This window comes from Cricetulus griseus, chromosome 3 (genome assembly GCF_003668045.3).
Source record: "Cricetulus griseus strain 17A/GY chromosome 3, alternate assembly CriGri-PICRH-1.0, whole genome shotgun sequence".
NCBI lineage: Eukaryota > Metazoa > Chordata > Mammalia > Rodentia > Cricetidae > Cricetulus > Cricetulus griseus.
Genome location: NC_048596.1, coordinates 274,240,609 through 274,253,990, shown reverse-complemented (window position 1 = coordinate 274,253,990; position 13,382 = coordinate 274,240,609). Strand labels below are relative to the sequence as shown.

At 38.3% G+C, this 13,382-nt stretch overlaps 1 protein-coding gene across 9 annotated transcripts in view; it reads right to left on the bottom strand.

Moving 5' to 3' along the window:
- Nsd1 (nuclear receptor binding SET domain protein 1) overlaps positions 1-13,382 on the bottom strand; it is a 108,999-nt gene that overhangs the window by 54,675 nt on the left and 40,942 nt on the right. For all 9 annotated transcript variants that reach the window (XR_004769426.1, XM_027409806.2, XM_035442990.1 and 6 more), the window contains 3 exons: positions 4,808-4,932; positions 3,268-3,538; positions 593-702 (listed from right to left, as the gene is read on the bottom strand). Coding sequence is in view for 8 of the 9 variants with exons in the window: in XM_027409806.2 (XP_027265607.1) it covers positions 593-702; positions 3,268-3,538; positions 4,808-4,932 (506 nt within the window). In the remaining variant the exon portion in view is untranslated. The remainder of the gene's footprint in view (positions 1-592; positions 703-3,267; positions 3,539-4,807; positions 4,933-13,382) is intronic.

The window sequence follows — 13,382 nt, the reverse complement described above, 5'->3', positions numbered from 1 at the left end:
TTCTATAGTTTGGGGGATATCAAAAGTTTCACAAATTTCTTTTTCTTTATAATATCATGGGTAGATGGTTCATTCTTAATATACTTCTCAGCAAGCTCAACATACAGTTTTCTTTCATTATTAACTCCAGAACATTGACCTTTCCACTTAAAGAAAGCACTTACCAGTCTCTTTAGTATGGCCAAGATGCCACCATCACCACACTTGCACTTTGGAACCATAGCAGGTCAAAGGATTACTTGAAAGCAAACATTATGATACTGTGAACTAACCGGGTAACCCACGCAAGACATAGATGGGCAGCCTGGACAAAGGGTTATTCACACCCAGAGCATAAGATACCATGCCTTGTTATCTTATCACACCCTATTCATAACACACGCGTTTTAAATGTAAACTGTGTACTTTTTGAATTTGCCATTTAATACTTTCAAAGTACAGTCATTAGTTACTTGGAACTGTGGCAAGTGAAACCACAATTAAGGAAAGATGACTATGCATATCAATGTTAAAAATACTACTAAAAATGCAATTTTTAAATTATGTATTTCCTAGGTTTAGGCCTATTTTAGATTTGACAAAAATAACATACCTTTCTAGAAAGGCCAAGATCGCCCTTCTTGGGCATAAATCCAGGGTCTAAATCATTGGATTCAAGAAGTTTCTTAGTTGGTTTTCTTTGACGCTTACTTTCATAATTTCCTGAAATGCACATAATTTTCCTTAGATACAAGCTACTTTTGAAAAATGAAAATCTATATTAATATGAGTCACAATCTTGTTTGCATTTTTCATCATGTAAGAAGGGAACACTAAGAATGTATTATTCTAAAATACTGCTTACTAAAATACATTAAATATTACTCAATGAAGACACACATTAATGTATGATGACTGTGTATATGTGTGGACCACAGAATATAGACAAAATTAAAAGGGCTAATGTACATTTATAGCAATCACTTGACAGTGAAGATAAGTAAAGTAGAGCTGGATTCTGGGCACAAATGAAGCAGAACTACGTAGTTCAAGACCTTCAAAATAAGTTAAGACAAAGCCAGGCAGTGGTGGTGCAAGCCTTTAATCCTAGCAGTTGGGAAACAGGCAGGAGAATCTCTGTGAAGCCAGCCTGGTGTACAGATTGAGTTACAGAACAACCAGGGCTGCACACAGAGAAACCCTGTCTTAATCACCCCCCTAAAAAAAAAAAAATGACAAAAGAGAGAGGGAGAAAAAGTACAACAAGCTGGGTGTGGTAGTACACCTTTTAATCCCAGCACTCCAGATTAAAAGCGGGAAAATCTCTGGGTTCAAGAACAGTCTGTTCTACCTATGGAGTTCCAGGACAGCCAGGGCTATAGAGACACACACATTCTCTCTCTAAAAAAGGAAAAAGTTAAAAATAAATAATCCTACCATATAACTGTATTCACAGGCTCACACATACACACGCACGCATGTACATGTTTGTATGATACAGTACTTATTCCTGATCTTTAAAACTTATCTTTTAGTTTGGTGAGATGGCATAGTGTATAAAATCACTTGGTGCCAAGCTTGACAAGTTAAGTAAGTTTGATCCCAGAACACACGTAGTAAAAGAAAACAGTCTTCCTAAAAGTTGTGAACTCCACAAATGTATGATGATATGCTCTCACATTCGTGCATGTATACAAAAATACACACACACACACACACACACACACACACAATTAAAAATCTTTTGGGGGGACTAGAGAGAAGGATCAGTGGTTAAGAGCACTGACTGCTCTTCCAGAGGTCCTTGAATTCAATTCCCAGCAACCTCATGGTGGCTCACAACCACCTGTAATGACATCTTGCGCCCTCTTCTGGCACGCAGGCCTACATGCAGGAAGAACAATGTATACAAAATAAATCTTTAAAAAAAAATCTTTTAGGGGTTGGACATGTAGCTCAGTGGTAAGGCACTTGCTTAGCATGGCAAAGATTAAGGTAACATAACATAAAACAACACAAAAATCTATTGGAATCCACTTTACTGTAGTAATAACTAGGTTTTGGTTTTGGTTTTAAGGAAAAATACCAGTAGCTAATGTTGGGATTGTATAGATACTTATTAATCTAAATGTCAGGACATGGAAGAGTTCTCCTCACTCCCTGGTTGCTTACACAAAACCAAACAATCAGAGGGAGGTAGAAATAGGATTGTTTAGATTTAATTTTCCCCAGGGGATATAGTAAATAATGAAATGAGAACCAGCTGGAAATGAACTTCAAGGGAACAATGAAACTTACTAGATACTGTGTTTTCAGAATTCTAATGTTACACATTAATTCCTTTTATGCTGTTGTTAGGGTATCCCTGTAGAGGCCAGAGGTGAACTTTACAAGCTGTTCCTCAGAGGCCATCCATCTTGCTTCCAGGGATGAAGTTTCTCACTGGGGCTAAGGGCTCACCAATAACACAAGGCTGTGTCTGGCATTAGAAACACGCACCACTACACTTGGAATTTTAATGGAGGCCCTGGGGAGTAAACTGCAGCAGTCACTTTATCAACTGAGCTATACCCCAGCTTCAATTATGGCCAGCTTATATACACAATGAAACAATTTTAGAGACTAAATAAATTTCCAAGGAACACATGAACTGGTAGGACTAGTAAGTGAAAGAAACTAAGGTATCACTGGGTGGTGGTGGTGTACACCTTTAGTCCTAACACTTGGGAGACAGAGGTAGTTGCATCTTCTGAGTTCAAAGACAGCCTGGTCTACAAAGCGACTTCTAGGACAGCCAAAGCTACATAGTGAAACCCCGTGGGGGGGGGGGGGGAGATTCAAAAAGAAAAAGATGTACACAGTGCTCTGCTGCATGTTTGCCTGTAAGCTAGCAGAGGGCAGCGGTCTCATTATAGATGGTTGTGAGCCTCTATGTGGGTACCGGGAATTGAACTCAGGCCCTCTGGAAGAACAGACAGTGCTCTTAACCTCTGAGCCATCTCTCCAGCCCAGGTTTCACGTTCTTATTCCACTAGTGTGCTGGTTCACACTGCAGCTCATCAATAGTCATGAAGGGACAATTAAACAAGGTAGTTTCTAAAAGCATCTCCTTCACAGTGTTCCATTTGTGGTCAGAAGCTATATCAAATTAGTCACTATTTTTTAGGGATTTCCTCCAACAAAATTGTTTGTTGTATGCAGTAAAAGACGTTTGATTACAACAAAACAAAGGTTTCCTGCTGCATCCAGTCTATCTGCTTATACACTGAGACCCCACCCCCACCTTACCTGGTGGCTTAACAAGCAATTCCTCAGACTCAAGGGCAGGCCGCGGAGAGACTTCTGGAGCCACAGGAACAGATAAGGTCAGCTGTGGCAACTCAGCATGTCCAACTCCAAGATCTGACTGAGCCAAGGGCCCTTCCAAAAACGGAGCCTCTCTTTCAAGAACTGGAGGCTCTTCTTTAGTTGAAATCAAAGAGTTCTCATCCACCTGCTTGTTCTGAGCACTAGAGCGACATCGGGCAAGAAGGTTTTCGTCTTCACAGCGGGAACTTACCTAAAAACAGAAGGTACAAATAGAATACACAGACCAACTGTTAGAATTTTAAAAACGGGGGCACCAAAAAATAGAAGAGACTCTGAGTTGGTGATGGTGGCACAGCCTTTAATCCCAGCACTGGGGAGGCAGAGACAGGTGGATCTCTGTGAGTTAGAGGCCAGCCTGGTCTACAGAGGGAGTTGTAGGGGAGCCAGGGCCACACAGAGAAACCTTGCTTCAAACCACCCACCAAAAAAAGAAAAGAAAAATATAATATTGGAAATAATAGGAAGGGGGATTATTTGGCCAGTAACTATTGCTTTTTCAGTTTAGGAAAATAAAAACTTCTGGAGATAAACGAGACTTATGGCTATGTAACAGCATAACCATGATTACTGTTATAGAACTGTATACTTACAAGAGCTACTATAATAGACTTTGTCAAATATTTTAGCATAATTAAAAACAAAAATGCTTAAAATTTAAACTTCATGATGATAAGCCAAAGAAAAGGGGGGGGGAATCAAAATTTCTCCTGATATTACCAATTAAAACTAAACCTTTTGATTAAAGAAACACTTATCTTGCTTTTAAGGAATTTCAAAGTTTAATAAAAAAAGACTGTGGAGCTTAAGATAGAAAAAAAAAGACTTAAAAAATGTCTTTTTATTTTATAACCATTAATAAAATTAGCAGACCAGGTTCTTCAGCACTTTTTTTAAACCACAGTAATGGCTAATAGGGCATAAGACATTCCTTTGCTACTAAACACATACATACTGCTTACTCACAAATATGTAAAATAAAGCTAAAGAGATCAGTCAGCACGATGACAACTGTAGTTCACTAAAAATTACAGTTAGGGCTGTGAGTGCCTTTAGTTCCAGCACTTGGGAGGCAGAGGCAAGTGCATCTCTGTGAGTTCAAGGCCAGCCTGGTCTACAAATCGAGTTCCAGGACAGGCTTCAAAGCTACACAGAGAAATCCGATTTCAAAAAACAAAACAAAACAAAACAAAACGGATAAAACTATATATTTCTATTTCATTATCCAGGTTCTTAATGTTAAATCATAACAATATTCCTAAACACTTAATACTCTTCAAAAGCCTATAAGCCAGCAGAGGACAGGCAGGCAGGCAGGCTGTGCTAGAAGCTAACAGTAAACAAGAGAAAATACAAAACAAACAACAGAGACAGCAAGATCCAGTTAAAGCAGCGACTGTCTTCTGGTAACAAACACGACACTACAGGAGAAAGCTCCCTCTTCTACAATGCTGGCGCATACCTTGTGCACTTGTTCCTGCACCTTCTTGTGTTTTTTCTTAGGAGCAAATATCTGATCATATTCTTCTGTGTATTCCAGAAGCCACTTGCTTGGCTTCCTAAGGCGTTTCTTCTCTGACCGAATAACTAAGAGAGAAAATAATTTCATTATTAATTAGTTAATTAAACCCACTCAGGCTCAAAATGATTTTAAAAGATGTAACAGGATTCTGGCTTGAATAATAAAAAGCTTGAAATTATTTGCTATGGTTTATGAAAATCAAAAGTTGGAAGAGGGGTTTTTATTACTCTATATAAACTAAACTCCCCATACACACAATCCTCCATTAGTAAGGAAAAGATTAAGCTTAAGTCAGAATTATGTATGGCAGTACAAAGTTAGCATATATCTATAATAGAGACAGTGCTAGTTGGGTAAACTAGAGGGAGTATCTGATTCTCTTCTGAATAAGAAACACCTTAGGAACTGGGAATGGTGGCTAAGGCAGGAAGACTGCTGCAAATTCAAAGCCAGCACAGGCTACAAAGTTGTTTCATGCCAGCCTGGGCTGAAGAATGAAACTTTGTCTCATAAAACAAACAAGCACAAAAACACAAACACCTTAGAGAGCCAAGCTTATGTCTTCTACAAGGACATACAACCTAAGAGGGTCAGGGATTTGATCCATTTCTCCTCCTCAGTCCCACTCTGCCCCGGTTTTAAGACATTTACTGTTACAATAGTGTAACCAACTGTAGAGTGAAGACATAGTAACAAATGAATGACTTAAAAGCCAAAAGATACTTTCTTTTTCTTCCATCTATATAATACCACAACTCTCCACCTTCATTCTCCCCGAAGATAGAATGCAACACAGTTATGACAGTTACAACACTTTGGATACTTGGATGAATATAAAGAATTTCCCTAATCCATTTCCTCTTTTTAAAACTTTTGTTTTGTTTCTCAAAAAACAAAAAGGGCTTGTCTGTGAAGCCCTGGCTGTCCTTGATGCAGGTGGTCAACATCAGAACAAAAGGAAATGATTTTGCAAGTTAAGAAAAAGGAAAATCAAGAAAAAAAATGGATACGACACAACCTTTTGAATACTGGAGGGCAACAGTAAGAGTCAAAGACAAGCAAATGACCATACGAGGCTTTATACAGGGTGAGCAGCAACAGTCAACAACCCAGGAGCTGAAACTCATCAGCACTGAAATTCTCAGCAAAGAAACAAGCTCTCATTCCTATTCTACAAGGATACACATTCAAAAAAGAAAACATTGTATTGTAGAGAATGATCTGGTAAGTCTAGCAATAGCATTTAGAGAGCACACACACGATCGAAAATAATAGAACAAGCCAAATGGTAATCAACTTATGAATGGGATGTATATGTATGTATATGTATATATATATACTTATAAACATACATATATACATATATTTAGCTATGCTAAATACTACTGAGCAGTGGTAATAAAATACTGCTGCATATATATCACCACATACAAGACAAATGAGCTCCAGTGTGCTGTCAAGGTGAAAAACAAAGCTAAGAGACTCTACACTATGTGATTCCGCAAACATGAAATGATAAAAGAAAATATTTTGGAACAAAAATTGCATTAATGGTTGTTTGAGCCTTTGAGAAGAAACAGGCAGATGAGTATACACAGGCTAGGGGTAGGGGGCTCTTTCTGGTATGACAGAATGTTCCAGAGAGTTTATGGAAATGAATGTGTATCTCACTGAATTTACTAAGCATCCTACTGTTCAACAATTATCATAAAATGTGCAAAATTTTACAGTATATAAAGTCAATTTTTCAAAAATAAAGGTTCAAAAAGAGGTAGTGCCTAAAATTCCTTGAAATCTCTACCCATTCCTTCCCTTCCTTTTGCTCTATAAAGCCAAGGCTTGACAAGATGATTGGGCAGTGTATCTCTCACTTCTATTTCTGGCCAAGAATCAAAGTTTCCAACTACAATTCATTGTTGAGTAAAGTTGGGGTAGGAACTCAAGGCAAAAAACCAATACAAAAAAAAAAAAAAAAAAGCAGATGTTCATTGTTGCTGGCTCACTGGCTTACAGATCCATGCTTAGCTAGCTAGTGTCTTAAACAGCATAGGACCACTCAGGGACTGGCAGTGCCCACAGACATTCTCAAAAGTCAATCTGATCTAGGCAGTTTCCTCAACAGGGGCTTTCTTCTGAGATTTGTCAAGTTGCCAGTTAAAGCTGAGAGAGCTGGGTGTTTTGTTTTTGAGACTGGATCTCAGGCTGGCCTCAAACTCCCTATGTAGCTGAGGCTAGTTGAACTCCTAATTTTCCCCTAAACTCCCAGGTACTTGAGATAACAGTATGCAACAAAATGCCCAGCTTTTAAGTCATTTTCAAATGTTTTCCAGACAATATTCATCATCTATTTTACACAGAGTAGGGAGCACACACTGAGATGAGCCCCATCACACAGTTCTGATTGGGTTCCTGAGAGCTGGGATTACAGGGGTGTACTACTATGCCTACAGATTATCTTTTTAACACAGCAAAATACCTCTGTCACATATAGTCGTATTTACCCAGTAAAAGGAACCTATTTAACCCTGTCCTGACCCTGACCTACCATCATAAGTTTTGTCTGGTTTTGACTCAGCATTAGGCCAGGCTGGCTTTGGACTGGCGGCACTCCTCTCTCAGCCTCCCAAGTGACAAGATTATAGGCGTGGGCTACTTCGCCCAGTTGGTGTCATAAATTTGATAGGCATCTACAAATTAGAAAATTCACTGTAAATTCCAAAAACCAGGTAAACATTGAGACTATGAATCAGTCTTACTCATGATAAGAGATTTTGTACCATGAAAAGTCCATACTTTATTCCAAAAAAATTTAAGTGACTAGATTTTAAATAGGAATAGATTTGCATTGGAAATGGAATGGTTAAAATGAAGTTTGGAGAAATGCTGATAGAATGCAAGCCTTACTTTTCTGAATTGCTTATAGGAATAATATATATATATATATATATATATATATATATATATATATATATATATATAATAACTCTAAATACAACCTAGATTGGAGAGGTCCTGACCCAGTGAAGTTGCTACACACAATTTATGTTCCCAATTCTAAAAAGACAAAAAATTATTTTAAGGTCACTGACCAGAGTAGATGCTAAATTGTCAAAAACTTTACATTGAGTGCTGATTTAACAAATTACAGCAAGCTATAAGAAAAATACTGTGAAATTTAATAAAGCTATCACTATTAAGACAGCAAAAATCATGAGACACATCTAGAAGACAAACTGAATTGCTAAAAGATACAGCTGGAAAGAACAGTAACCTTTTGGGTCTTTTAAATGTTGAATTATGCCAATATATTACCATATTTCACCTTCCAAAAGTTTGAGGATTGAGGATTTATTTATCTCAATTGACAGTGTGAATACCTAGCACTGGGTTCAACCCTCAGCATCACATAAACTTAGGTATGGCAGCAATTCCTGTAATTCTGGGATGGGACTCAGAAAGTGGAGGCACAAGGATTAAGAGTTCAAGGTCAAGGCTGGAGAGGTGTCGCAGAGGTTAAGGACACTGGCTGCTCTTCCAGAGGTCCTGAGCTCAATTTACAGCAACCACATGGTGGCTCACAACCATCTATAAATGAGATATGATGCCTGTTTCTGGCCTGCAGGCAAGGATGCAGGCAGAACACTGTGTACATAATAATAATAAAAAAAAGTTCTAGGTCATTCTTGGCTATATAAAGATTTTGAAATCAGCTTGGGCTACACGATACCATGACCCAACAACAAAACTTTATAAATCCAGTAAAAACAAAAATTATATGTACATAAAATATTATAATAAAACATCAAAATATCAATAAATCTTACAATATACTCATATTTATTAGTCATTTCAAAAAATGAAGGAACGCCAGGTGGTGGTGGTGCAGGGCTTTAATCCCAGCACTTGGGAGGCTGAAGCAGGTGGATCTCAGTGAGTTCGAGGCCAGCCTGGTCTTCAAAGAGAGTCCCAGGACAGCCAGGGCAACAGAGAAACCCTGTCTCGAAAAACAAAAACAAAAAAAGAAGGAAAGGATTGTTTCTAGCACTCCTGTGACTTTATTTGCGAACAAAGGCAATGAAAGGAGAAAAGAACATTACAGAAAAAGTAACCGAGTGCAGTCATAGTCAGGGCAGACAGTACAGAAAGAAAACTAACATTACTGGAAGCTGCAAATGAAGGTTTCTAGCCAAAGCCAAAAACATGTAGGCCATGGTCAAGATTGACTTAAGCTAAATACACAATAGTTTTAACCCTAGCCGGCTCCAGCCTAGACCCTAGAATCAGGTGGAGCATTTCAGCCCAAGTCAAAAGTTGTCCATGCTTTTCTTATGTTCCTCTGTAACTCTTCCCACCCCCATGCCTTTTCTGATGACTGATGCACAAACAAACAGAAGCAAACAGCAAGCAGCTGGAAAGGACAGGAAAGAGAGGGGAAGAGCATGAATAGGCTAAGGCTGCCAGAGTAGAGTGGTCCAGATCTTTTGGCTCACCAAGGGAGTACCAAAGCTATTCTCTAAGGGACCCTGGGTTCTACAGACTCCAGCTACCACTGTGGCAGAGAAGTCTCAGTCTGTTTCTTTCCTAGCAGATCATTGCCATGTGCTAGGTAAGATACAACCCTGAACACAACACTTGAATCACAGCACTAACACTACTGAGAGAAAAAGCCTCTTATTTTTAGAATGTGGTAGTGCACACCTATTAAAACTTAGTGCTTAGGTGGAGGGGAGAATTAAAAAAATTCAAGGTCACGTCTACTAAGTGAGGGTACCGAGGGCTAGACAGTTGGATTATGGAGTAAAGGCGCTTGCTGCTAAGCCTGACAACCTGACGTCTACTGGGGCCCACAAGGTGAAAGGAATGAAATGACTCTACCAAGTTGTCTTCCTAAGCTCCTCATTTGTGTTGCACATGTACAAACACATATACCAGCACACAAAATAAACATAACGCAAACTTTTGTTAAAGAATGTTTTAAAAATTACATGTAAAACAAACAAAACCCCAGAAATCTTTTCTTGCCAACAAAGAAAAAAAGCTGATTCTAACTTAAGGATGGGAACTGAATATTCCTAAACCATTCCTTTGTAAATTATGCCTGAGCTAAATAAAGTACACCTTAAAGGAAGCAGACATTGTATAAAAACCATAAGCCAAACCTGATTCTTGTTACATACACAAAATACCTAAACATCCACTTTGAGCATGTAAGTTTACCTTCCCTAATCGAAACCTATAACTCCTCTGAACAGCAATGTACCTGATCAAGAACCAGAAGTGACCCAGGTGTGGTGGTGCGCGCCTTTAACCCCAGCACTCAGCAGGCAGAGGTACTCGGATCTACGTGAGTTCACTGCCAGCCTAAACAACTTAACGAGACCCTGTGTCAAAATAATAAGTCAAAAAGACTGGGAATATATAGACCAGTGGTAGAGAGCTCACCTAGTATATATGAGACCCTAAATTTAATGCCTATTACCACACACACACACACACACACACACACACACACACACACACACACACACACACACACAAACCCTCTATGTCATAACTCACTCCATCAGGCCACTAGACAAAGATTATTACAAAAGAGAACAAGCCAACATAAATTTATGATATAAATGAAAATACCCACAAGAAAACCAAACCTAGCAATTAAAAAAAATCATATTTCATTACATAACAAAGTACAAGTTTGGACTGCAAACTAAAGTTTAATATACACTGATAGATAGGAAAGAGGCAAATAAGCCCCAAATTACAAGGTCCAAGTTATGACTGTCAAATTAACAAATTATGGTATGATGGTTAATCTTAATTGTTAACCTGACTAAACAGAAGCACCTTGGAGATTAGGTAAACAGAGCTCTAGCTTTATGGGGGAGAAGGTGGGAGACAGAGAGGAGTAACTACAGGGCAGAGAGGCCAACCCTGAATGTGGATGACATGACCCAATAGGCTGGGGACCCAGAAGGAGGAGGACATCTGTTAGCTTAGACATGGCTCCCCATTTCCTCTCTGTTACAATGTGAGATTTAATGCTCTGAAACAGAACAGCTGTTCTCACTATGAGGGACTGAAAACTCTGAAATCCTAAGTTGAATTTGCTAACGCACAGGGATAAATGGCAAGTTTCTCAACATCAAACACCACTCACTAAGACAGCTAGTGATACAATGAAAAACACTAACTGGTTTTCCCCCTAAGACTACAGTGTCAAGAATGTCTACTATTCTTTCCACCTCTGTGCAACATCACTAGAGAGTCTAGCAGGAATGATTAGGCAAGGAGCAAAGAAGTAAGTGAAATACAGAAGAGGAAGGACACAGCAAAACTGCACTTGCAGACATGTACACAAGAATCTATTTGAACTAATGAACAAGTTAAACAAGTTTTAATATCAATATGCTAGGCTAGGAAGTTGGCTCAAGAGGTTAAGGGCACTGTTGCTCTTCCAGAGGACCTGAGTTTGATTCCCAGCACCCACGTGGTGGCTCACAGTCACCTTGTAACTCTGCAGGCACAGTGCACAATGTAAAGAAGCTGTGCAGGCAAAACACCTATAAACATAAAAATAATTTTAAGCAATCAATTTACAAAAATTGACTATATTTATGAACAATCTGATGAAACCTGAAAAACAATTTTAATAGAATTAAAAAGCATTTAGGGGTCAACCAGATGTCTCAGTGGGTAAAGGTATCTGTTTCAGGAGAAAAATCAACTTCCACAAATTTGTTCTATGGCTTTTATACATGTACAGACACACAAACATACATATAAATAAATGTTAAAATTAAGTTGGGGATACATTTAGCAAAAGTATAAGACTTATAAACTGAAAAATTACAAAACCATATTGAAAGAAATGGAAGTACAACTTAGATGTCACCCCATGTTGATGGACGGGAAGCAGAACAGCAATGCTGCCTGAAGAAGCCTACAGCTTTTAGCACAAGCTCCATCAAAACCCCAATGGGGGACACTGACGAAATTTAATGCGAGATGCAGAAGGCTAATAGAAGGTGAAATCATCTGGAAAAGTATAAACTTTAAGCCTGCACATTCTGATTTCAAAGATACAGCATTAAGCACTGTTCTGAGAACAGTACTTGGATAGCGTCTCTTCCTGAGACCGACCCTGCAAGGACAGAATTGTGACTGTTCAAAGGCTGCCCCTTCTCTGAAGAGATCATTCAGGCAGTAAAGTGTGAATGAGTTCAGATTCCCAGCGTTTATGTAAACAGTCAGTACTGCAGCACTTTGCTGTAATCCTAGCACCTGGACAGCGGGGAAGAAGCCTTTCTGAGGCCTGTTGGCTCACCAGTATAGCTAAATTGCTGAACTCCAGGTTCACTGAGACATCCTAGATCAAAAACTAAGGTGGAGAACAATTGAAGACACCTGATGTCACTCTTACATATTTGCTGCTAGTTTATTTTCAGCATGTGTTAACAAGATGACACAATAAAAAAAGAATACTTTTTCTAGCCCAGGCTGGCTCCAAACACTCAGCCATCATCCTGACTTATCTAAGCAAGCATTAGAATTATAAACATGAGCTACAACACACAGCCAGTAACAACAGTACTTTTTCAGTACTATAGCCGAGTCAAAAGATTATAAAGGAGTGAAGCTGAGTAGCCTATTAAAAAAAAAAAAAAAAAAAGGATTAAAGGAGCTAGAAAAAAGGTAAGTGTAAATCTTCATGACCACAGATTATAGAATATATTCAAAACATAATACCAAGAAATGCACAAAAAAGAAAAATTTTATCAAATTTTAAAAATTTTGCACTTTAAAAGGTTATTTATGATCAAGAAAGCAGAAATACAACCCAAAGATCAATTCAGAATACTTGTGTATCACATCTATTACTAATATCTAGAACAAAGAATGCTTACACTCTAAAGACAAAGCGCTCAATTACAGCCATGACAAGGCTCAAGGATAGAATGCAAATCTAGCATGCACTAGGCCCTTGGTTTATCTCCAAAACCACAGAAAGAAAACGTAATAATATAATAAAACTAGATAGACATTTTCCCAACAAAAGTATGGAAATAACCAATTAGATACATGAGAAGATACCCAAATCATTAGTTAGAGAAATGAAAATGAGAAAATTTTACAACTTCAGACCACTCCATACTCGATAGAATGGCTATAATCAAATCAATGCTGATGGGCATCTGAAGAAACAGAAACTCTCATACTGCTACTCGAAATATAAAATTACACACAGCAACTTTTCCAACAGTTCCTCAAAGATCTAAACGCAGAATTACTAAACACTTAGAAATTCCATTCCTACGTATATACAAAAACATGTAACCATACAAAATATCACACATTTGTAACAGCATTATTCATTAAAAAAACAGTGTAATGACATACCCCCAAATCTACCAACTGATGGAAATAAAATTAATGCATCCAACAATGAAATACTGTTAGCACTAAAAAGACTTGAAATAAAAAGCAGAATAAGTAACCCAAGTCCTTGTTACTC